Source organism: Pygocentrus nattereri, chromosome 2, assembly GCF_015220715.1.
Source record: "Pygocentrus nattereri isolate fPygNat1 chromosome 2, fPygNat1.pri, whole genome shotgun sequence".
NCBI classification, from domain to species: Eukaryota; Metazoa; Chordata; class Actinopteri; order Characiformes; family Serrasalmidae; genus Pygocentrus; species Pygocentrus nattereri.
The window spans coordinates 47,172,328-47,198,653 of NC_051212.1; the positions used below are offsets into that span (position 1 = coordinate 47,172,328).

The following is a 26,326-nucleotide window of genomic DNA, read 5'->3' on the forward strand; positions in this document are numbered from 1 at the left end:
GAGTTCTGTCATTTCAGTGATATATTCTCTCATTGCAGTGATGTTTTGAGGACAATTACCTCACTAATCCACCCCAAAGCAGTTTGTAGTTTTCCAAAAATTCCTCCCACCTTCAAAATACATCATCAGAAGGGGATTTCCCAGTCTTTCAATGTGAAAATCTCATTCGGGAGGTTACTGTCTGGGTTGCTGCGGGATGCATGTAAGCATGTGTACAACAGATGTAGTGATGGTTAAACTTTTAATTTTGGCCAAAGTGTCAAAGTGCCTTCAACATTACAAAAATAGTTGCTAAATGGTGACGTTCAAGTCCATGTGATGAAGTTTAATTCAACCGCATTCACACTTAATTCCGTTTTCTTGCAGTATTCAAATAGTACTTTAAAATCAAATACAAGAGAAACTATCTGTACAAAACATGTTTTACAAATCATAGTTTCTATACAGTCTTGTGGCAAAACATGCTTGGAACAAATCAAAGTTTCTATACTGTCCTGTTGCAAAACAATCCAACCACGTCTTTCAGTATTTTATGGAAAATACAGCTCGACGTGTCTAACTTGATTGTGAGAAAACATGAAGAATGTAACAATACGTGTATGTGTGGTAAGAGGTTTATGGAAGACAGACTAAATAGAAGAAACAAAGACAGAAATAAAGTTATAATAACCAAAAAGAGTGACACTGAAACCAGGCATTGCCACACGCTGAGCCAGCAGTCCATGTGAGTGCCGTAACAGGTAGCAGCTTACTGAAGAAAATTCCTCCAGTCCAGATGTCAACAGTCCAGATGTCAACAGTCCAGATGTCAACGCATCACTGCAGCTTTAGTACTTAACATATTCAGTCTGAAGGGACTGTGAAAAGACACAGAGACGAGCATTAAATCAACAGAAGGAACAATCCTTGTCCTGCTTATCCAGACAAATTTATACTCTCTGGTCACTTTATTGGAAACCCTACCTCCGTGGCAGATTGGCTCCTTCTGGGCCACAGAGTGAACTTTCACTCTGAAATCAAATCATAAAGGCCTTGCCAGTTGGCTGATGAGGTGCAGCGCTGTGGCCCAGAAGGTGGTGTACAATAAGGCCCAATCCCATTTCACCCCTTGCCCCTACCACTGAGCCCTTAGCCCTCTGTTTTGCACATTCAAGTCTAGCGTTAGGGTGTCCCAATTTTTGTTGAGATAGAGGGGTAGGGTGAAGTGTTTGGAGTGAAGAGGGCTACACTTCCAAAACGTCCAAACGGAGGTTTTTCAGAGACTCACTCCAAACGGAGTGTTATGAGAAAAAAAGAAAAAACCGACAAGATGGCTGCGTGCATGACCTAGAAACCCACAAATGTGAGAATTTTCTCCATTAAAAAATTATGATAACCACTATATTTTCTTAGTTTAATGTTGTTTCAATGTATTATGGCTGTTCTCTTCTAACAAGCATAAAAAATCGTGAGTGGCATACTAATGTCTCGGTAACTAACTAACTAACTATCCCGTTCCACCTTAAATAATCCAGCAGTTCTGTTGTCTGAAGCACCAGAATGTGACTGCTGCTCCATTTAAGGTGGAATGCGAAACTTAGAACAAGACACTGGCGAATAGCTGACTTCAGCTTTTTATCAGCAATGAATTAGCGGTGGGCGATAATAAATAACTGTCCCTCTCTTTAAAAGCATATGATGCCCTAAATGTAACTAAAGCCCAGTGACGAGCTGAACTTTACCCTCCTCTGCTGTCACTGAAGACGGGCAGGGTCGCCTACAGAGCGACGTTGGTAGCTGTTAATGAAGTGATGTTTTTTTTTGTGTTTTTTTTATTTGAGAGTCCCATTTTCGTAGGGCAAGATTTTAAGGGTGACACTTGAAAACAAGGGGTAGGGGTGAAAAGAAGAAATGGGACTGGGCCTAAGAGACTGCAGCACAGATGGCAATCTTATCCACAAACCACCGGTGTCTGCAGGTTTTCATTCCAATCTTTTGTGCTTTATTTATTTGCCCGAAGTGCATTCTCTTCAGTTATTCTGTGACTGCTCCTAACACTGAAGTTGACATGGAAGCAACCATGGTGTCAGCATGGAAGTTAAAGCTTAATCTTTAACAAATAAAATAACATAACAGTGCAGTTCAATAAAAGTTATGGCTGCATATTGCCACATTTAATTTAGCTGAAAAACTTTAATTAATTTAATAAGACACCCAATGCTGTTGTGTCTGATGCTGCTTAGAATGCTTTCTCTTCTCAGGGGCTGATGTCTGACTGTACATGATGGTGGTTTTCCTGAGACATGAAGCTCTTTTGTCTGATATCTGATGTCTGAAACCTGGCGCTGTGGTCTAAAGATCCTAAAACGTATATCGTAACATAAACAGCTTTTTGTACAGGAATGGTACCTGCCTGCTGCACTGGGTGCGTTCAACTAGTGCAGCTCAACAGCCGTGTTTCTACAACAACCTCATGTATGTTAGATACAGTAAATTATTAATTTATATGATCAATGTACACTCCTAAAAAGATGGCTTTTCAAGGGTTCTTTGGAAAGGTAATGGCTTTGTTTAGAACCATGAGTTCTATATACATTTCTCTACACATTCCATGGTATAATGGTTCTTCAGACTGACAGAGAAAGTGTTGTATATTATTTTATACAGAACCTTTTTGAAAACGGCACCAAAAATGGTTATTGTTACAAGCTTGACATGGTGTCAACAGCAGAAGCCTTTTTGATGCTATATAGAACCATTTTCAAAAAGGTTCTATGTGGAACCATCTTTTTCAACATTTACTTTTTCCCCTCAGACAAAGGGATTTTTCAGAACAATGTAGTGACTTTTCAATAAACGGCAGTGCTCTGGTTTTGTCTGCCTTCTTAAAGTACAACCTACAAACTACACAACATCTCCAGTATAGATAGGTCAAAACCTACATAATGAAAAGTTTTTGTTCACAGGAGGGAGGGTTCCACTTTGCCAGCGTTCTGAATGATGACCCTACATACGATTACCAACAATAACACAACTGCATTCAATTCAACGCACATCTGGATTAAGTACATTTTTCACAGAATTTTTTGTCCCTGAAAATGTCAAAATTTCTCCTTCCCAATGCCCGACAAGGGCTTCTCTAGGCTGTTGTCCTGGCTTAGCCTTTTGATTGCCCTGGGAGATCAGGCAGTTCTTAATGCTGGTGGTAAACAAGCTTTTAGCATCACTGAGGGCTATTACCATAGTAACTTGGTGGTCACTAGGCACCAGGCCTAGGAAGTAATAAACTGTGTGTCAACAGTCTGTAATTGTACCTATAAGATAGGTGGACCTAATAAAGTGGCCAGTGTGTAACAATACAAGGTAGTTATTGATGGATAGTGAGTATATGTAAATATATCACTCAGATGTGTACATGTTCAAAAAACTCTTTGAAAAGAAGAAGAATTTATGGCACAAACCATAAGTTAAGGCAGGAAATAAGTGGTGAAAAAAAAGTTTAAAGAAGGGAAAGAAAAGAAAGTTTTAGGTCAAGGAAAAATAAGAAGGGTGAAGAAAACTGTTCACAAGGATAAAATGTCTTCAACAGGGAAGACCAGGAGCGAGACAGAAAAGTAATAACAGTGAAGGAGAAGAGGATGAATTTGAAGGAGCAGTGAAGACGTTTGCCAGCAGATGAGCCAGATTCACTCACTGGGATCGAGCGGCTGAGGGGGCGGCCTGTTAGCCCTCTGGGGCCGGACCTAACCGGGCCTCTGTTGGGGCTGAAAGCTGCTCTCTTCATCGGCCGGACTGTCCCGGGCCCAGGGGGGTTGTTGAGGTTGTTGTTGACCTCTGGGTGGAAGTTCGGTCCAGGGGGAGGCAGGCGGGGGTCAGCAAGGGGGTACCCGAAGCCAAAGCGGGGTGGAGGAGGAGCTGAGGAGAGAGGCAGCGGGGCCGGGGCTGAAGGAGGGAAGTTGGAAGAGGACTCGCTCTCATCCTCCTCCTGGAAGTCGTCTGGGCCGTAGAGGTTGCCGAGGGAACGGGCTAAGCGGGGTTTGAAGCTGCATATAGGAAAATTAGAGGGAAGTGGGTCAAGTGTCTCAATTTCACCCAGTCTTACACTGAAATTCAGTCAGAATTTTATTACATTGAATGTGCTAGTGCAAGGCCTGGGTGTAACACTGCATTCACACCAGCAGGTAATTCATTTTCAATGGCGATTTCTGGTGACACGAACACGGTGGTTTCACAATTGTTGGCATTACGAAGGGGGCGGAGTTGGCGATGCAACAAAGTTGAGCGGAGTTTCACTTTATGCAAAAGAGCAAAGCGCTGTGGTGATTACCAACACGAATGGAGCACTGAGCAGCGTATTAAACGCTTCATCTCCACCACTGTAGAATGGTGCACTCCTTTTTTGGTTCCTAGATAACTGTTCATATGAGATGGAATAATGCTGGTGGTGCTTTCGCCTCAAACAGACAGTAATCACAAAAGCAAATACTGTTTTCCTTACATACTGACTGCACAGACAGGGATTAAATAAAAATAAGCACACAAGTGATTTCTCACCAAGATTTTTATTATTGGCGTAAGTGAAACAATGGAATGCCCACAATCAGTTCGAGTTCAGAAACGCCCACAGGTGATGAGCGATCAGCAATATTGGGCGACAAGAGGTGCTGCCGGTGTGAACACAGGGTAAGGGGTAATGCTATGCTGGATGATGGCAAACTGCATATTGTTTTCACTGGAGCAGTAACTGAAAGGACAGCAGAAAGGAGTTCAATTTCCCTAAATTTTGAAATCAACTGACACTGTAAAAAAAAAGAATACTGATTTTTTTGGGAGCCATGAATGGCAAACGTTACATTGTTGAGTCTGAAGACCTTTTCCCAACTTAAATAACCAATCACCAAGCGGCTAAAGCGCTTCTGTAATACTGATCATTTTTCATAGGTAACACTGTTACCATGACAATGTTCTGCCATTTGTCTCATATCGATATGAGCACAATGGAAAACATAAACAGAGCATAATAAGCAGTCAGTTTGATAATTTTGATACTATTCAGAAAAACAGCGAAATGTGATTGGAGGAACTATTTACACAGCACTGGAATACACACCATAAAAACATAAAAACACAACCTTTTTGGGATTTAAAAGAACCTGAAATTGTCATTTTTGCATAGAATATTTATTGGAATCAACAATAACTAATCACAACGTTCAAAAAGCTATGTAGTTGAACCCCTATCCCCTGCTAGAAAAAAAAAACAGCATATGACCAGCATACCAGCATCCAAAATAGAACCAGCTAAATTAGCACCAAATCAGCCCTAGACCACCATAAACCAAAGTAAACCGGCATCAGGAACCACAGCTGCACCCCTAAGAATGACCATAAACACACATTAACTCATATTTACTCAGGTATTAGCTCACCTCTTCAGGTTATCAGCAGAGGAGGAGGGGCTTCGTACAAGTCTCCGTGGCGATGGGGTGGCAGAAAAGGGCAGAGGAACTTTGGAAGGTTTTAGAGGAGAGATGGAACCAGGAACAGGGCAAATCCCACTGGAACACAGGCACAACAAACAGACACTGGGACTAATTCAAGACCTGGCATCACTCCAACTGTTTGTACAGCTGATGTGCATCAATATCTTTGAACTCCTCCTAATCAGTGTTTACACTAGGCATGCGTGCTGTTTTGGAGTTTTCTAAAGGAAACAGCTTTATAATGTACACTGAGTGATGCTGTTGATAAATGGACTGAAATTTGGCGCCACTAAACTGGAAACAAACAAGCACTCTGGAGCAGAACTAAACACAATGTGAGCATTATTTAGACACAGCACAGCCCTGTGTTAATACTTAGCTCTGTCTATACCTGGATTTTATGTCACTTTTTACCTGGCCAAGTTGCCATGGCAACTTATGCTACACATCCAGGTAACCTCCATGGCAGGTTAACCCCTTTCTGCAGGACTCCTAGTGGCCATTCCACCAGCAGAATTAAAACTTTTTTAAAAATATAACGACACATATTTGATCTGATTTAATTAAAAATGTTAAAATTCAAGGCTGAACTGAGGAAGCTCCAAAACAGGCTAAAATTAAGATTAGAGATAGTAAACAGCTCTTGGACCAGTCAGGGTTGAGCTTATAGTGGAGCTGGTCGCTCTCCAGGTCCATTTTCTGTCTATCATTTATTAATCGGTTTTACAATACACATAAAACCAAGACTAATAGTTGAGTGGCAGAACAACAACTTATAATAAAAATGTAAATCAATTATATGTGCAAATGACAAGACAGTTGAGTTTTGCTGCTATAGTTGCTTTATAGCCAGGAGTTCAAGACAGCATAGCTGTCCTTGCTCTTTCTGGATGGGTAGAGGAACCTTCCAAGCACCACCTGAGAGATTTAACCTCTGCATTTGCTAGGTTTTGTGAAGCTTAAACTTAGTCAGGAACTCTGACTTGGTTTGTGTGAAAATTTGCATCTAAATCTCTTACCCGAGAGCAGTGGAGGTGGACCTCAGAGGACGTCGGCCCTTTAATGCTCGTAGTTTGTCTCCCTGAGTCACGCCCATGTTTTCTTCCCTGTAATCATTCTGTAGTGCAACAAAAGTTAAGACTAATTACTTCAGCATTTGTGGACATTCTTAACACATAATAAAGGAGAACAAGAAGTCACACATTTCAGCAACTTGATTTATGAGTTGCTAGGTAACATTTTTAGATTAATAAAATAATAATTTAAAAAAAAATAGCGAATAAGCTACTGGCACATGTTACAAAACCTGTGCCAATCTTATACCAAATTTTATGCCAAAGTGAAGAACATATGGCATGAAAATGCTAACGTAGCTCAGCATGACCCCATGTCCCCTAGACTTATCTGGAGATTCTACATAATAATTCTACAGAAGTGTTGATTTAAGGTCAGATTAGTTTGATCAATAAACAGAATAATCAAAAACATTTATTTATTACTTTATGACTGTTAGTCGTAGATACTGAACTCTTCCTGCTAGAACTGATGCACTACTATTACATCATGGCTATGGCACCATAACCTGATATCATACTAGCTGAAAACAATAACTATCAGTCTAAGCCACATTAACCACGTCAACACTGGCTGAGCTACCTGATAAAGCGGCTCACCTCATTGATGCTGCTAGAGTTTATGCTGGTGCTGGTGATGGAAATGTCATCCAAGCTGGAGATGAGGTGCGCCATGTCCCTTTCCTGCTGCCGCCGCTGTCTCTGCTGTTGTAACTTCTGCTTTGAATGGTACACATCCCCTTCCACCCACATGCTGTGCTGCTTTCTGCAGAGAGAAAAAGTGGTTGTACACAAAAAGATGGTACATTAGGGTTTCACTCAAAATATTTCTATAAATCTCCTTAGTAAAAGGTCCAGTTTTCCAGAAAAGATTTAGACGCACAACCTGAAGCCGTTGAGTGCCGAGAGTGTAAAAAGGACCTATATGTCTCATCACTTACTACAGAGTTCCATACTGCTTCTAGAAGCAACATCAACAAAACTACTGTGCGTCAGGAGCTTCATGGAATGGATTTCCATGGCCGAGCAGTTGCACACAAGCCTAAGATCACCATGTGCAATGCTAAGGTGTCGGCTGGACTGGTGTAAAGCATGCAGCCACTGGACTCAAGATCAATCGTGTTTCATTATCTGGGGGTCTAAAGATGAATTTAGGTTGAGGAGATGCCAGGAGAACGCTACCTACTAGAATGCCTACTTCACAGTTTGGGGAAGGCCCTTTCCTGTGTCAGCATGACTGTGATCATGTGCACAAAGTGAGCTCCATAAAAACATAATGAGTTCATGGTGTGGAGGAACTGACTTCAAACCTGCTGAACACCGTTGGTATGGGGGTGTTCATAGATACTGTTAACAAATTGTTAGTTTTACTGGATATAATTTAGACAGCCAATCATTCATACAGATTTTAAATGGAACAAGCACATTTATTAGCTCACTTGCTGTGTTCACACGCAAAGATTTTTGCCAATTTGATGGAATACATTTTGATTATAGGTGAAGACTGAGTTGTTTATGCTCACTCTACTCACCAATCTGATGAAAATCACCGTTTACATGCTCGCTACAAGTGATCTGATCTAAAACGTCACGCATGCATAGAGCACCACTTAGTGTAGACGTTACCACGACAACGAGCATCACGTGAGTCCAGTCAGAGTACGATGAGCAGCAGTGAGCAGTGCTTGTATTTTTAATTACTTTATAATTATGTCAGACTCAGGAAAACACACGCTTCACATGTTCTTATTAAAGAAGGCTGAGAGGAAGACGTCGTGCTCTGAGACACATAAGCTGGACATCCGTCCCCCCACTGTCTTTTAAGGATCAGAGCAGACCCTTCATCTCCTCTGCACACCAGTTTCTGCTCCGTCATGTTGGACGTTATAAACTTTTGCAAGAGCTGGTTTATGAGTTCTCTGCTTTTCCTAAGATGCAAACACGTGTGCCGAACGTACTTCGGATTGGAAATATAATCAGATACAGGTGTTTAAATGGCTATTATTCTTCTATTTAATGGATTATTTACCAGATTACCCACCTTGCTCAATCAGGTGGGTAACTGTATTCTGAATGGCCTCAATCAGACTAGTCTATTCCGACTGAGGTGTTTACATGGACGTGTTCTATTCAATTCTATTGTATTCTATTGACCTTTTATTCTGATTATTAGCAAATAATCAGGCTGCATGTTAACCAGGCTACTGACTGCTTTTAGGCTCATGCATTGAGTGCTTGGGTAATAAATTAAGTCGTGGCTGAGGTAAATTACTTTTTCTTGCACAGAGGCTTTCAGGAGAGGTTTGTAGTGGGCTTTCAGTGCTACCATTCCACTCAACCTTCACCATTTCTTTCTGTCCACTCACTCTTCCAGAAAGTTCTGCTGGGGTCCGATGACTGAGCCGGGCCTGCAGATGCGTATCCAGGCGATGGTCTCAGCAGCTGTGAATCGGTAGTGCTTCATCATGTAGCAGCCAATCAGAGTGCCTGTTCTGCCGAGCCCCGCTGCACACAGTAAAAGGAACTACTGTCAGTGGAGCTCAAAATCAAATTGATAATTTGCCCTTTACATCAAATATAGTCACTCAGCTCTGGAGCCACAAGAGTAATGTAGCTAACAAGTAGGGCTGAATGATTAATAGTTTTTGTTGTTTAAAACAGAGAAATTACAGATCACAAGAGCTCTAATTTTTATTATATCCTACATTACTCACAGTTGTCTTTACAGATTGTAAGAGCGTAAATTTCACCTAATAACGCAGAGCCTTTGATCGAGCCATTAGGCACATTACCTTCAGCATTTAAGCATAAAAAAATGGTTGTGCTGAACGTCCCGACCTAAAAGAAGCCTGCAGTCTGATTTAAATGAAATAATAACAACTGCTGTATTGGTTAGAAAAATATTTCTACAAATCTTTTAGCCCTACTCACAAAAATCTTGCAAGTTTATACCCTATGGGGCTAGAAAAAAAAAACAACCTTGTTAGGATATTCCCTACAAACTTTACAGAACATCTCAGGTATAGAGGGGTCAAAATCGACCGTGAGAACCGTGTTTTCCATAAGGGAATAAAGTCTAACCAGTTAAAATGGACTCTTAGCTGGACATAAACAACAAGCTGTGGCCAAGACCACCCAAAGCCAAACTCCCAATATTCCTTTCACCTTTGCAGTGGACGGCGACGGCTCCCTCCGCACTTTCGCAGATGTGCAGGAAGCGGCGGGTGATGAGGTCACTGGGCGTGCTGCCGTCCACAAAGAACAGGTCATGATGCTCAAAGCCAGCGTCCGTGAAGCGACGGCCCTCGTAGATCTTCCTGTTGAGCCGCACCACATCGGTGACATTGTGCTGGCGGAAGTAGGGGAAGTAAGCCTCTGGGGCATGGAGAGGATAACCTGCGAAAGGTACATAAGGCTAATTAATGCTTAGGGGAAAAGGAATCTATTCAAAGAAAGATTTGCATGGATTTTTGGCAAAACTGAACCAAGTGCGTGATTTCGTGATTTGAGATAAGCTGTTTTGTTTTTCACTTCCTTAAATTGATAACACACATGTTATAAAGCCTGTAGTACTCACCATTCTCAATTTTACTCTTGGGATGAGGCCCACTGAAGGCCAGCAGCTTTCCAGGCACAATCCAGTTGAAGTCACCATTTTCTACACGCTAAAAAAAAACAAACTTGTCATATACAATTTATTGTATAGACATAAATAAACGTTCACAAAAATGAATGCATTGTCTTCTGTTCTGAATCAGTGGATAGTTGTACAGAAACTTCACAGGAACAGAAAAGACTCTTTACAATACATTTGTAATTGTGACGCTGTTTGAAGAAACTATAGTACCGCAGTAATTTATTCATCTACAATAAAGGGATTTAAATATTAAACACTAGGCTATTTGCCCAAAAGTATTTCTAGATGTCTTATTCAGTATTTTGAGCACTTTATTAAAGAGCCAACAGCACTTTAGCTCTGCCCATTCAAACTGTTCACTGAAGTTTTGTTTCAGCCCAGACAGCTTTTTGAATGAGGCACAATACAAGATGGCCAATCAGAACAGAGATCATTTACAAATATCAGTTTTAAAGGTGCAGAAACAACCTGTTTCATTCTAAGGGTTGTAAAAAGGGTCATGTAAAACTTGCTGTTTTTCGTACATGAACCCATGCAAACAACATAAGTAGACCTGAAAAAGCTAGATACAGCCTTTTGGGGCACTCATAGGCTGGAGGTTAGGGAACCAGCCCTGTGACTGGATTGTTGCCAGTTTGATCTCCTGAGCCGGCATGACTGAAGTGCCCTTGAGCGCCCCAGGCACTGCGGATAGGGCTGCCCACCACTCTAGGCAAGCGTGCTCACTGCCCCTAGTGTGTGTGCATTTCATAATGTGTATGTACTTTTTCATTGTGGTTGGACTAATAAGGGGTAATTAATCTTTAACGAGAGCAATCTGAACCTGAAACTGGCAAGAACGTTTGGCAAATCCTACCTCATAATACTCATACTCTTCAACATCAAATGTCTCAAAGTCGAAGAATCCATGCTGCAGGGCCTACACAGGGACAGCAGAAAACATTCATGACTTCGTTTAAAAGCACTTCATGTTTCTCAAGCAACTCTGAGTGAGCAGGTTTTCCGAACTACTTTTAGGGTCCATAAATATTATAGTGTATTGTTTGCTTGAGTATTCGAATATGTAATCCACAAAGAGCACAGAATCACAGATTCACAGAATTCTGTTCTCATTCCTTCTCAAACTTAGCAAAACAGACCGGATGTTCTCTGTTCAGTCAGTTTTATGAAAACATATTACAGTCAGTCATGGGCTAGAGGTTAGGGACCTGGCCCTGTGACCGGAAGGTCGCCGGTTCGATCCCCAGGGCCGACAGTCCATGACTGAGGTGTCCTTGAGCAAGACACCTAACCCCCAACTGCTCCCCGGGCGCTGTGGATAGGGCTGCCCACCGCTCTGGGCAAGTGTGCTCACTGCTCCCTATTGTGTGTGTTCACTAGTGTGTATGTGGTGTTTCACTTCCTGGATGGGTTAAATGCGGAGGTGGAATTTCCCCGGTTGTGGGATTAAAAAAGTATCACTTAACTTTACTAAGTGGCTGTTTCTGATCATCTATAATGTTCTGCTTTGTAGAGTACTGTTATATAATTCTCCATCCTGAATCGTGTCAACACTGTTTCCTGTCTCAGTGCTAGACATGCAGATATTTGGACTAAAAGACTAGAGGCTAGAGCTGTGGAGGCTCCAGAAACTGACCTACCCACTGAATATGTAAGCACAATATTAACAAATGAAGCATTATTAGGGGTTACATTGGGATTTTGGAGGTGGGGCGACATATTTCTCTCATAGGCAGTACTTTATATTATATATATGGCTCCCAACACTGATGTGAACTCATTTTCAGTATTTCTAACTATGGTTGCTATATATAGCTAGTTAGATGCCAGCATGCCCTTCGGATGAACATAACAAAATGTAAACACCGGCACAGATTTAAAAGGTAACTCCACTAATTTTTCAAAAGTTCCACATTATTTACACCTTAACCATTTAATTAAGTCATTCAGAGTGGTTTGGTGTGAAATGCTCAGTTCCAGAGAACCTTCAGAATCAGAGTCGGATTTTGTCATAGGAACCAGACATCTCTGAAAGCTCCCTTACAGAACGTTATTGAATGAAAAGGTTATAAATATGCCGCCAGATGTATGAAACATAATTTATCTATAATTTTGTGATTAATAGTGTCCTAAAACATCTTGTTAATCCATTTATTTTAATCATTCATGCAGGGTGTTGTAAGGCAAAATAGTCCCCAAAGAAATTATTATTATTATTTTTTTAGATTTCCCACTATTTTACCATCAACAACGTTACATATAATAATACTCAGAAGGCCACATCAACACTACTGTAAAGAAATGAGTCTGTAAGTTCCATTTCATACCAAGTTACTCTGAATAGTTGGGATAGTGTAGTGGTTAACACCTCTGCCTTCTACACTCTAGACTGGGGTTCAATCCCCACCTGGGCACCCTACACTATACCAATAAGAGTCCTTGGGCAAGACTCCTAACACCGCCTTGGCCTACCTATGTAAAATGATCAAATTGTAAGTGGCTCTAGATAAAAGTGTCAGCCAAATGCCATAAATGTAAATGACTCTTTCTGTTTATATCGCCACACCAGAATTAGGCCCAATTTTTAAAAAATTGGTGGAGTACCCCTTTAATTGTACAAGCTGGGTATCACTATGTGTAAAAATCCATTCAAACAATACAGTCCTACTGTATGAAGACATGCTTGATTTAGTTACCTCTTTTAACCATTTTGTTTTCCCCGCCCAAAACTCAACATTGAAAAAACAGTATTACCATAAGCATGATTATATTACATGACAATAAACTAAAAATTACAAAAATATTTAGTTTAGTTCACAAAAATCACTCTCTCTCTGAATATTTGAATGACTAGAAGAGCCCAAGGGCCGCATAGCACAAAGAGTCTTATTGGGCACATGAACACATCTGTTGTTTCACACTCACTTTGCGGATGCCTTGTAAACAGTCAAGGATGGTCAGGTTGTATGTGCAGTTCCCAAAGGCAGCATCTCTACAGAGACATAACAACAATCATTTATTAGTTACTTCTATATTAGAAGGGCAGTAACCAAAATGTGTGTGTATGTTTGTGTGTACATGTTGTTGAATATATGCTCATACCCTGATAAGGCATAACATTATGACCACCTCCTTGGGTGCACTTTGTAGTTCTACAGTTACAGACTGCAGTCCATCTGTTTCTCTGATACTTTGTTAGCCCCCTTTTACCCTGTTTTTCAGTGGTCAGGACCCCCATGGACCTTCACAGAGCAGGTACTATTTGGGTGGTAGATCATTCTCAGCATTGCAGTAACACATGGTGGTGGTATGTTAGTGTGTGTTGTGCTAGTACGAGTGGATCAGACGCAGCAGTGATGCTGGAGTTTTTAAACACTGTGTCCACTCACTGTCCTACCTTGTCAGTCCACCTTGTAGATGTAAAGTCAGAGATAACAGCTCATCTGCTGCTGAAGTTTGTGTTGGTCATTCTCTAGGACCACAGGACGCTCTTGGATGGATATTTTTGGTTGGTGGGCTATTCTCAGTCCAGCAGCGACACTGAGGTGTATAAAAACTCCAGCAGCGCTGCTGTGTCTGATCCACTCGTACCAGCGCAACACACACTAACACACCACCACGTCAGTGTTAGAGAATGATACCACCACCCAAATAGTAGCTGCTCTGTGATGGTCCATGGGGGTCCAAGAGCAGGGTAGAAGGGATCTAACAAAGTATCAGAGAAACAGATGGACTACAGTCTGTAACTGTAGAACTACAAAGTGCAGCTATACAGTAAGTGGAGCTGATAAAAAGGACAATAAGCGTAGAAACGAAGGTGGTGGTCAGAATGTTATGTTAGGTGTGCATGTGTGAGTTTTGTCCGATTCTGCTAGCTGTATATTTGGCACGCTTCAGTTTAGCTTTGATTCTGTCCAAACTCAGTTATAATGATCACATTTTATATCATTGGTACCCACAAACTGTTAAAGGGACACTTCACCCAAAATGAACATGTAACTATCTCTACATGTGCAGTAAGCATGCCGACTCGCCTCTACTGTAGTGGTGTCACAGGATTGCCCACAGTGAGATTTTCTCATTTAAACCCCTTCTGATAATGTATCTTGAAGGTAGAACAATCTTTTAAAAAAACCACAACCACTTTGAGGGGGGATAAATACGGGTGGGCCGTAGCTGGCGAATGCACACAGAAGCCAGATAGCTAACGTTACTTCTAGGAAGCCGAATATCAGGTCTGTATTTATTAGCTGCTACATCAGCAATTATTCTAGCAGTCAGGACATCTGTATCACCACGGGTGGATTCCCAACAGCTGTATAATGCATGCTGGGTATTCAAGTGAGAGAACAGTGATGGATGACAAGAACAGTGACACAAAACACTTGTGAACTCTTTCCGTAAACCCTTTACTGTAGGGTACATGACACCTACATAAGCTCTTCATGTCAACTGACAATACCCTACATAAATGTTTATAAACGCTTATTCCAATAGGCGTCAATCGCTATTAATCCTATATTTACCAGGTTTGAATAAAATCAGCTAAAGTAGCCTTTATGACAGGTGACACCAATTGGCATAAGCATTTATAAACATTTATGTAAGGTTATGTCAGTTGTCATGACAAGCTTACGTAGGTGTCATATAGCCTTACGAACTGTACCCTATAGTAAAGTGTTACTAATCTATCAGACCTGGGAGGCTGAGGGATCTAATGCTGCACTACAGAATATTACATAACATGACAAACAACATATTTAACCTCTTCAACTTCTTGGAACCACCGGTGGTTCCAAAATGCATTTCGTCATATTCTTCATAACTTTTATATTTCATAAGCTACATTCAAAAGGTGGGTGTCATATAAGAGCTGTAACTATCTTGTTTCCAGTCAAATAGACGGGTAATATCATTTTTAACACTTATAATAAATTATAATAAAAAAATAGAAACTAGAAACAGATGATGTCTCTTCAGTGATCTGCTCTGTAAAAATTATTATAATAAAATAAAACAAACAACGTCTGAGATTTTTGGCTTTCAGCACTAAATTGTAAGCATATAACAATATGTGTGATCATAAAACACATTTTCTGTTGAGGGAAACGTTTATAATAAATAAATAAAATAAAAAATGATGTTTATTTCATGCAGTTACTGAATAATTTGCCTTACGATTTGGTCACGGAAATTCAGATGGACAAATCAATCTGAATCTGAATCAATCTGAAATCAATATACCCTGGAGAATAAGAGGTTAATGCCAGTTTTAAGCCGGAATGTACACTTTTGCCTCTCCTCCAACACACGGAGACCATTCTGAACCAATAGACATAATCACAGTCGGCTTAAACTACTTAGCAACATTCCTCCTGCCAGGTGTGATGTAGGAGTCTTACCTGAAGGGCATGTATGACACATTAGTTCCAGATATCAGGGCACGGTACACCTCCTCTGGAGTCCTCTTTAAGTAGATTACCTACAATCCAATACAGTAAATTGTAAATCTCTGACCTCACTAAGATATGATTCAGTTGCAAATCTTTAGAAGACATTTCAACACATCAAAAAAAAATTAATTTCACCATTACTGAAAATCATTCAGAAATATTTTTACACAAATACAAGTTTAAAAACGATTTACAAAGCTGTGGAATACAAACAATGAAAATAACACTATAAGCATTCTATTTTGACACTCATAAATGGCTTGGGAATTTGGTTTTCATCTGAGAAAATGACTCCAACATCCCAAAATCAAACCTTTAAATTTATTAAATCAACAATTTTTATAAACTTCTGCTGATAAAGCACCAAAAGTGTCTCTTCGCTTTTCATACTGTGGTTACTTTGAACAGCAATCAAACATACAGCACAGTAAGGGGTGCTTGTAAGATGAATTTCAGTGCATATATCCACTTTAGATTCACACACAATGTCTTTTGATTGTACTTAAATATGAAATATACTGTGGTGAGTATGGCGGCGAGAGCCTGCCAGAAGGCAGAGCCCGAACATCGAGCAGTGACAAACCACGGCGAGGACGGTAGGGAGAGAGCCACGAGAGGGACACGAGTGACGGCGGGAGGAGGACGACGGTGCCGGCCATGAGACGCATGAGGGCAAAGAGCTAGTATCAAGCTCCGCTGCCTAGGCCCTGTTCTGCAGCAGCCGAGGTGCGAGCTGGGGGCGGTGACGAGGAGGCGGAGCAGCGAGCTCTCGTTCCTTCTCGGCTCGGGTGCTCAAAAAAGAGCAGAGTGGGAACAGAGCGAGGGAGAGGGACGAGCAGCAGCAGCGATAAAGAACTGAGTTCTGAAAAGCTGAAGTGAGTCTAGCTAATTGAAAGTCACTGAAAAGTGGCCAGCTTAGCAAAGCTTTGAGTCGGTTGTGTATTATATCGTTTAAGTGATGTGTGATTAAAGAAAATATGGCTGCTGCAACACTGATTCCTACCTCCTTGAACCTGGGGTAGCACATGCCGTGCTACATATGTATTCAAAAGTAAAAACAAATGTAAGCCCTCTTCAAGGTTACAGGGGTCCCTCTGGTGGACTCAATTTCAAAATGCCTCATGAAATCTCAAAGGGATTCCAGTCAGAAGATTTCCTAGGTCAGGCGTTGGCAATCCAAATGTTAAAAAGAGCCGTTTCGTCCTTTCAACAAAAATGAACCCACCTTGGGAGCCACAGCGTTTTATGGTTAATTTGCCATTTTGGATGTAAATATGTCTCAGCATGTGCTAATGTGCTAGTATAGGCTAAAAAATACAATATAAACTAAAACACAGACTTACTTTACTCTGCTTTAAGCTTTAGTTCAGTTATAGCTGCTTTTATCGCATCTCCAGCAGGAAACTGTTCCTCAAAAACAGAAGAGTTTCTTGTAAAATGTCTCTCAACGTTCGACTTTTCACAAGGCTGAACTCCGTTTCTCATTCATCCGCTTGTTTGAATTCTCCTCTTTCAACTGAATCTCCCTGTATATTGTCTTGTATTACTGTATCATTCCTGTTTTCACCCTTTTTGTCAGGATTGCGTCTAACAATGTTTAATGTGCAGTTTACCTTACACTCACCTGCCACTTTATTAGGTATTAGGTACTGTTCAATTGCTTGTTAACACAAATAGCTAATCAGCCAATCACATGGCCGCAACTCAATGCATTTAGGCATGTAGAGGTGGTCAAGACAACTTGCTGAAGTGCAGACCGAGCATCAGAATGGGGAAGAAAGGGGATTTAAGGGGCTTTGAACGTGGTGTGGTTGTTGGTGCCAGACGGGCTGGTCTGAGTATTTCAGAAACTGCTGATCTACTGGCATTTTCACGCACAACCATCTCTAGGGTTTACAGAGAACGGTCCGAAAAAGAGGAAATATCCAGTGAGCGGCAGTTTTATGGACGAAAATGCCTTGATGATGTGAGAGGTCAGAGGAGAATGGGCAGACTGGTTCCAGATGATAGAAAGGCAACAGTAACTCAAATAACCAACCAAAATCTCTGAGGAACGTTTCCAACAACTTGTTGAAAGTCTGCCATGAAGAATTAAGACAGTTCTGAAGGCAAAAGGGGGTCCAACCTTTCACTAGCAAGGTGTACCTAATAAAGTGGCAGGTGAGTGTATAATCTAACATAAATAAAGAACAGTGAACTCACAGCGTAGGCACCAATCAGGAAGGCAGCGTTGGCCCTTTTCTGCTGGTCGTAGCTGGTGTAATGGATGATCCGCTTCCTGGACAGAGTAAAGGACTGCAGGGATACAGAACATCAACAGTGTCTCTCTGAGAAAGAGTTCTCTCAGTTTCATGCCCCAACTTTTGCTCAGTCTTAATAAAACTTCTATTTAGCATTTAGTTTAAATGTTTGGAATGTTTTTTGTAATATGAAACCGATCTGGCTGCGGATACATCCACAGCATGGCTGGAATGAGCAAAAGGTTTCATATAATGATTAGAAAGCTAGGAAGCCGTGAAATAATTAAAATAAATAAAAAATCCAGTGCTTAATGTTTCAAGAATGATAAACAGCTGTAGATGAATCTAAAATGACCCAGAAGCTTGAATAACTTTGAGAATGAAGTTTGAAAAGTGGTGATTGCGGTAAGCACGTTAAAAACATTTAACAGTTAACAGACACACGAAAAACCAAATAGTTGAAGATAAAATGATCTAATAATGCTTATGTTAGAACATCATAGATTTATAATTTAGTATGAAGCTGTGAAAAACATAGAATGAAATGAACACCCACAATGCCTCGTATTCAAAAAGAGGTGATTCAATTTTGAGGCTGACAACTTATCAAGTCATTATAGTTAATAAATTACTACAGTATGCTACTTTCCATTTAATAACTCCTGGGTTTTTCCACAAAACTAGATGAATTGAATAAACATTCTCGTGTTAATCCGGACATATTTCAGTCTACATGTTATGTGGCAGCAGGACACAGATGCAGGCAAATGCGTGGTCGAAAAGGAGTCCAAGAGTCGATACACAGATTCAATAACACCAGCAACAGTCACAAGGGGCAACGACAAAGAAACGAACAAGCGGTTAATCCAAGCAGGGGTCAAACAGGGAGACAAGGCAGTCCAGTATATCGCTCAGTATGCTCTCATAGACGCAATACTTCGCACTATGCCTATGTTAAGCCATGGCTTAAATACTAGACCAAACCCTATTTACTTGACCAACACAGGTGAAACGCATTAGAATTCCGGGGGAACGTGAACGCTGATAGGTCTGTGAGTCAGAGTCTGAAGTCACATGATCGTGCACAGAATCCTGGGAATTGGAGTCTGGATGGGAGTTCTCTGGATTTGTGACACTACAGTGTAAAGTATACATTAAATAAAGCACTTTTAGCTGCTGTCGGATCAAAACCTTGTGTCTCCTAAATCGTAACTTTACAGGAGAACGAAAAAACCTTCTTTACTTCTATTGTAAGTCAATGGAACCAGACTTTTTTCTGAGCCATTTTGGCTCATTACCTTTGGTCCATTCATCATGAAATTTACCTACAATGAAAAATGACAAAAATGGAGATACAAGGTTTGGTTCCGACAAAATTGAATAATCAATCACTATAATTCAATGACAAACACATTTTCTGGGGGAATAAATCCCTAACATGCAGTAGTCCAGAGAAAATTCCAGATTAAATTAGACCACAGGCATACAGTAAACGTCTTGAGATTAGCTGTGGCCTCATTTCACCAGGACAGAACATAAGGGGCAGCAACATATTACCCTATATAAATAATAAATGACCCATAAATCACTGAAAAACTTCATCAGGATCAAAAGATCTGACATAAAGGGAGGCTTGACAATTTGATGTATAGAGGACATATGAGGACTCCGCCCCTTGACAAAGCCTCTGTAACCCTCACACACTGGCGTGACTGCACTCTCATCTGTCTGTCATTTCCAGATGCAACAGGAGGTCAATTGTAGAAAAGTGCACTCAAGCTCAGGACATCTCTTTCATCAATGCCAGAACCTTCTGTTCCTGACCAGCCGGACGCTAATGAGGCCTCTAGGTGTTTAGTGTGTGCAGAGAGAAAGAGCACCCCCGAGTGGACAGTACGAGCGCTCCCTCCTGAGCCAAGTGGTCATGTAATAAAGTGAAGCTCATTTCTAGAAGCATGTAGACGCTGCCAGCTTGCTTAGGACAAGTGACGTTTTCAGGGACGGTGTTGGCCCAAATCCACTGGGTTTGGCACGGTTATCATTCTTTCCAGCAACAAAGTCCATTACTAAGTGACAGTATGATAAAGAGTCTGTTGCTCCAGTGGTGCTAGTTTAAAAAGCCGTGTGAGCCAAACAGGACATGCATTATGTGTTTAAAGGGAAATTCGGCTGATTTTCCAAAACATGTGCATAATTAAGTGGTTACGACGTCAACAGTCATTAAGAGCGGTGCGATGTGAAAACGCTCCGTTCTAGAGAAACTTACTAAGTCAGAATTGCAGTGGTGGTGACAGGAACCAGACGTCTGAGCAGCGTAATGCTTTCAAAAGCTTCCTCACAGAAAGGGTTGAATGTGTTGAGACTATTGTTTTAGAGACTAGTTTTTGATTTAATGTTCCATTTTGGATATTTTTTATCTACATTCAAGGTGGAAAAGTACAGCCGCATGCATACATTTGAATACCCCAGGTCAAAAGGTAAACTCCTTAAAGGGCCAGGTGTTATTACACAATTCTTACCAGCCTACGTTAAAGTCCCTGTAGTTACTGAATAACAAGTCTTGGTATGTCATAAGCCTGAGATTTTAAGGGAACAGAACAGAACAAAGTTAAATATGTTATATTTTGGTGAATTCTAGCGCACAATTTCTATTTACGTGTCGAGGTAAACAAATAAACACAAAAGGGACCAAAACTTTTGTACAGGCCACATTTTATGTTGTATTTTTCTCTGTAGAGGATGTTTTCACTTATTTTGACTTTGAAAACAACAAAACATGTCATTTGACCAGGGTGCCTGGCATATAACTGTACATGCAGGACATTAAACAGCAAAATAGTCATCAAAATAAAGCATACTTTTTCCGATTTACCACTATTTCATTATTATTATCAGCATTTAATATAAAAACTCAGTGTGTAGGTTGACCGGTGGTTTTAATAGTGAATTGTTAAGGATACTACGTGTTGTTTTTCAGTCCTGCTGATGCCTTTCGTAGTTTAAGAGACACAGATAAGTGGCCCAACTCTGACTTAGTTCTACTACAACCTTAAATTAGATTGAATACAATGGAAAGTTTCACTGGAAGCATCAATACTGGTTCAATGGAAAGACATGCCAGATACACTGACAGGCCTCTGTGTGTAGAATGTCATAGCGTATCGTCTTACCTTCAACTTTTTGTTCAGTTTACAGCAGTACCGGTACAGCACGGCCAAATTGAGAGGCCCGAAATCTGCATAGAAGCTGAAACAAAAATGCCCCGTTAATTTAATCACCCCTGCGTTAACATTACAACAAGATTTCATGCCCTGCTAACCGAAGATCAAGTTCCAGGAAACATAATTCATGCGCAGAACATAAGGAAATCTGAAAAGCCAGCGTAGTCCATTTGACACTTTATACTCCAAGGGTGCACATCGGCCGCCTTCACAGACACTGACTCACTTTTCATAGATAAACTCATCATCGGTGCAGAAGTAATGCGTGTTCGCTGTGCTTTTCGGCTTGCCTCGAAGAGTCGCAAAATATAACCGATCTGCAAGAAAATGACACAGAAATGAGACATGAATGCATGGTTGCTATTCAAATGAATCCTGTCAATTGCTTTTTGACACTGTAGATTTCTCTTAAGAACACATTAAATGTAGTTTTAGTTAAATAACTCTGTCCTTTCTTGAAGGAGAATCCAAATTCCTGCATAACTGAGTCATTAAGATGTAAACAGAGTTATTCAGAGTGGTTTGGTGTGAAAAAAAGCCTCTAAAAAGCTCACAGGAAGATATTACATGAAATGGTTATGAATACACTGCCTGGTGTCTGAGACATTGTTTTACGATAGACTTGTGGTAAGATATTGGCCTTATTGTTAATATGATGGTACATTGAAAGGCACGATATCCCCTGAAGAAAATGTACTTTTTATTATACCTTTATAATATTACGTATAAAATCTCAGAGGATGTGTAGGTTCACTGGCGGATTTGGATAGTTAATAAAATGGCTATACTTGTGTTGTAGACATCACGAGAGTCTCTACAATGAACCACTTCACGTCAAACCGCTTGAATGACTGTTTACACCTCGACCACTGAACTATACAGTAATTTTGAAAAATCAGTGGAATTCCCCTTTACATAGTAATTAAATGGCTAATACTTGTGTAGTAGACATCATGACCCCTGGTTCCTATCACCACCATTGTAAAGAAATCTGTGTCGGTGAACTATTTGACATTAAACCACCATGACTGACTTTGTTTACATGTTAGCCACTGAATTATGCATAACTTTTGATAAATGGGCCAGTGCTATTGATGGGGAACTACATGTACATATACAGGGTAGGGTTATGTAACTTACTAGATAGATAGATAGATAGATAGATAGATAGATAGATACTTTATTGATCTCGAAGGAAATTTTAATACTAATGTCTGTAAAATGTATAGAAGCTATAGCACAACTCAAAGCTGTTCATATAAACAAACATTTCTGAATCAAATGTAAAGTGCTACTGTATCTACCTGCTATAGATATCGTTGACATTATTATTTTATTTAACCTGCAGCTATAAGCAAGTAAGAATTCCCCAACATTAATGTGCACATGACCATAAAAGACTTCAAGCCTTTTGAGTGCTGTGGCCCTCAAGCTGTGCACGGCCACAAGCACGTCAGGCCTGACTGACTAGCCAACGGATTTATTTCAAGGTAGTAGAGGGGAACTCCACCACTATTTCAAAATCTCCACAGAATTAAAAGTTTAAGATGTCAACAGAGTTGCTCAGAGTGGTTTGGTGTGAAATTCTCAGTTACCGAGAAACGTAGACTCAGAACTGCTCACAGTGGTGGTGATAGGAACCAGACGTCCACCTCTAAAAGCTCCTTCACAGAAACTTCAGCCTGAGGCAATATTCAGAGTAGATTGGCGATAAAGTTTACGTTATGTTGATCATTGTAGAGGGGTACATGAGGCCGTTGTGAGACAGATTTACCGTTATTTTTACCGTGATCAACATTACACAAACAAACTCAGAACTGATTTTGGACAGTAAATAAAAAGGCTATATTTGTGTTATAGACATCAAGACCCCTGGTTCCTATCACCACCACTGTGAAGACATCTGTAAGAGTCTGTAAGTGAATCGTTTACACATCAACCACTGAATAATACAGACATTTTTTAAAAAACAGTGGATTTCCCATTTAAATAGTGATGGAATGGCGACATTTGTGTTGTAGACATTGTGACCCCTGGTTCCTGTCATCACCAGTGCGAAGAAATGAGTCTGTAAGCTTCTCTAAAATGAAACACCGACTGAAATGTAGATAAATTTTGAAATTCTGGTGGAGTTCTCCTTTAGCCTTTAAATACCTCTGATCAACTCAGCAGCTCCGAGCAGCTCATTATCATGGGCCATTTCATTCAGCAATCCCTCCAACACTTTGGGCTTGTTTGGCATCCGCTAATCTTTATCTGTGCCTAATCTCTGAAGGGCTGAGATATGCAGGCTAATCTAAAAGCTACAGCGGGCTAAAAACACTGCAGCGGGTCCCAAAACACAAAACTACTAAAGGTGTTCGTCGAAAACGGGGTTCTGGTCGCTGTCCCGTCCCGCAAAAGTAGCTCCATGTCGAGCGCCGAGGATAAAAGTCCGGTAAAAAGGATAAGAAATGCGTTAAAATCACTTCAAATTCAAGATAAACTGAATTCCTCTCGACGTCTCTTCTCCTCTCCTCGCCCGCCGCGCGCTCGCTAACAACAGAACGCAGAACCAACAAACTTCACGCGACACTTCTTAAAGAGACGTCGCTTAGTAACCACGTGCCCTGCCGCCACACAAATGTGTGTTGCTAAGAGACGGCTTTACGCTGACCAATCGGCATTCGAGAGGATGCAAACGTGGACGTTATTTTTTAACCCACCCATATAACGGAAGGCCCCGCCTCTCCGGCGCTACCATTGGTCCATTGGCGGACCGCGTAGGGGCACGAACTGTTAGCCAATCCTAGCGTAAAAGGCGCAACGGCACTAACCAATTATAGTGTAGGAGGGGCGGGACTTTGTTCGAATACAGGTGGGAAAAACACTAATAGTGCTGTTGGCTTAAACTTGACAGTTCAGCAGAAATAAGTTATATTAGGTTTTTCTTTTGCATCAGATAACACAATTTATCCTGTTGAGTCTATGAATGTGAAAGCAAACAGTTTTCTTCAATACAAAATACAAATGTAAGACCCCATATGGTAATTTTTCCTGTCTTTCATTATTTTCTTTGCTCCTGAGGTCCAGTTATGACATTTGTGGGGGTTTATACACCAGAACAGTCATAACTTTTAATGACTATTGGCCTTCAGAATTAAACAGGTGGTTAGGCCATTCTAGGCCTTATTATGGTTCAAGATACCTCACTAACTGAATACAAGCCTTAGTCTGACTAGGTTTCAGTCATTCGTTAGCAATGGAAAACAGTGGCAGTCCTGCGCCAGGACTCCTTACTGAAAGAATCACTGTAAAACTTCTACAAGGCAGAGTATATTGAAGCTTTTGCACAAGTCGTAGTGCTTTATTAACCCACTGTTGTTGGTCACAGCTACACTATACATACGCAGCTTTCTTTCCTCTAACAGCCCGTTTGCTAACCAGCTCGCATCCCCTTGTCCCCCACTCTCTCAGATGATGCACACACATCCTAGCCCCACACTCTACAACTCTACAAGAGTCCTTAGAAAAATGAACCCAGTAAAAACATGCTGAAGAAGGCACAACCTAAAACTAGCCTGTAAATATTTTTTGCACAACTATTTTATGTTTATGCCTGTTAAAAGCTTGAAATAAAATGCTAAATGTCTTTTAAAAGCTTCAAATGTCTGCATTAAATCTGGAATAGTCTACTTCTAGCAGATCTAGCATGATCAGAGGGGTCTTTTTATTCTTATTTTTCACTGAATGTTGACCCTGAAGGCCTAGTCATTGCCTGTGGTGACACATGTTCATACGTCGTATGGTATATTATGGTATAATATGGTATAATTTCACATTTTGTTGATTTTCTGGGTAAAAATAAGTCAATAAGCCGTGTTCTACAGGGAACATAATTATGTATATTATGATGCACAGATACCCTTTATTTGCTAAATTTAATATATTGGGGGAAAATTATAAACTGTGGCCTGTGCAAAGGTTATGGGACATTTCCATGCTAAAAAAAAAAACAGCATGATTTTCCATGCTAGTCTTAGCTGGTCACCCCAGCATAGTCAGACTAGTTAAACATCATGTCAGCATCCAAAACACAACATACACTGGTTTTGCTGCTAATCAGCGTACCAGTGTCCAAAGTCCAAACCATACCAAAATACAAAGTATGCTGGATTTGTTGGTGACCAAATAAATGGGAATTGTGCAGTAAAATTAGCCACATTTAAGTCAGTTCTCTGTACTCGATGAAAGGCCATTAGATCCATCACACCTGACTGTAGCCTTAGTCAACAGCCATGTTTAACTGAATGACACCGACATTCCCCCAATCCTGCGGATGCCACTGAGAGCAGGTGTGTGCGTGTGTGACCTGAAAGAGGTGTGTGTGAAGGGGCCTGCCGTCTGTCTGGAATCTCGTCAGCAGCCGTGGCACGTGCCGCTGACGTGCTTTAGCACTAACGCTGACTAATGTGATCAGCCTCCTCTCCTGCCCCCCTGCCAGCTCACGTTCAGCCATGATCCCCAAACAAACATACAGAAGAGCTCTGACATGAGGGCTTCACTGTATGTCATATAGCAGCTCCATCAGACCAACTGCAAAGGCCTGACATCTTCTAACAGCCCGTCCATGTACCAGCTGGATAGAAAGCCTGCTCTAACTTCTCAAAGGCTCGATTACGATTCTTTAGGACAGGATACAATGTGTCATCTAATCTCTCATTGCAATTTGGCACGATTCATGATTATTTTTAAAAATGCACAAATGTGACTGAAGACATTTTTGCACTGCAGTGGAATATAAACAATAAAAACCATAATGCAAAATAGCCGATTGACCTCAGTAGGCCACCAATTCATCATGTGTGAATCTAAAGGTTGATTTTTTTAACGGTGCTTCGTATGCTACCAGATTTACAGGGCAGGACAAGAAAATTAGCCTCATGGTTTAGTTAACCCTCTGGGGTCCAAGAACTTGCTCATGCACCAAATTCAATATTTCTATACCTGTTTCTCTACCTTTATGACAATACAGTGCAGAAGTGCGGTTAAAACGTTTCCTGAATCTGTAGAGTCGTCCATTCTATATAATCGCGAGATTATATGTGACTCACATGCCTTCATTGGAGTTATGAGACTGTGAAGAGGGGCTGAGACACACGTCAGCTGCCTCTCACTTTGTGTAATGGGTGGATTTGTGTGTCCAGCTACATTTTGTGTGAAATTGACCAATGGACACTTAGGAAATCACTAAGGACTGA

At 40.8% G+C, this 26,326-nt stretch overlaps 1 protein-coding gene across 3 annotated transcripts; it reads right to left on the reverse strand.

The window, feature by feature from the left end:
* Nucleotides 1-224: 224 nt before the first annotated feature.
* Nucleotides 225-23,691, reverse strand: cdc14aa (cell division cycle 14Aa). 3 transcript variants are annotated; one of them, XM_017683071.2, is made up of 15 exons: nt 23,241-23,691; nt 21,313-21,403; nt 21,036-21,111; nt 17,828-17,920; nt 15,575-15,654; nt 13,098-13,164; nt 11,029-11,091; nt 10,113-10,200; nt 9,701-9,931; nt 8,902-9,040; nt 7,136-7,301; nt 6,482-6,579; nt 5,409-5,537; nt 3,674-4,022; nt 225-857 (listed from the first exon to the last, which is right to left on the reverse strand). In XM_017683071.2, exons 1-15 carry the CDS (start codon nt 23,326-23,328, stop codon nt 828-830), a joined length of 1,788 nt encoding a protein of 595 aa, XP_017538560.1. In that variant the 5' UTR covers nt 23,329-23,691; the 3' UTR covers nt 225-827. The 3 variants fall into 3 exon arrangements, with proteins under 3 accessions (XP_017538560.1, XP_017538562.1, XP_017538561.1); XM_017683073.2 differs by lacking the exon at nt 3,674-4,022; XM_017683072.1 differs by lacking the exons at nt 225-857; nt 3,674-4,022 and adding an exon at nt 4,049-4,723.
* Between the last annotated feature and the right edge of the window lie 2,635 nt (nt 23,692-26,326).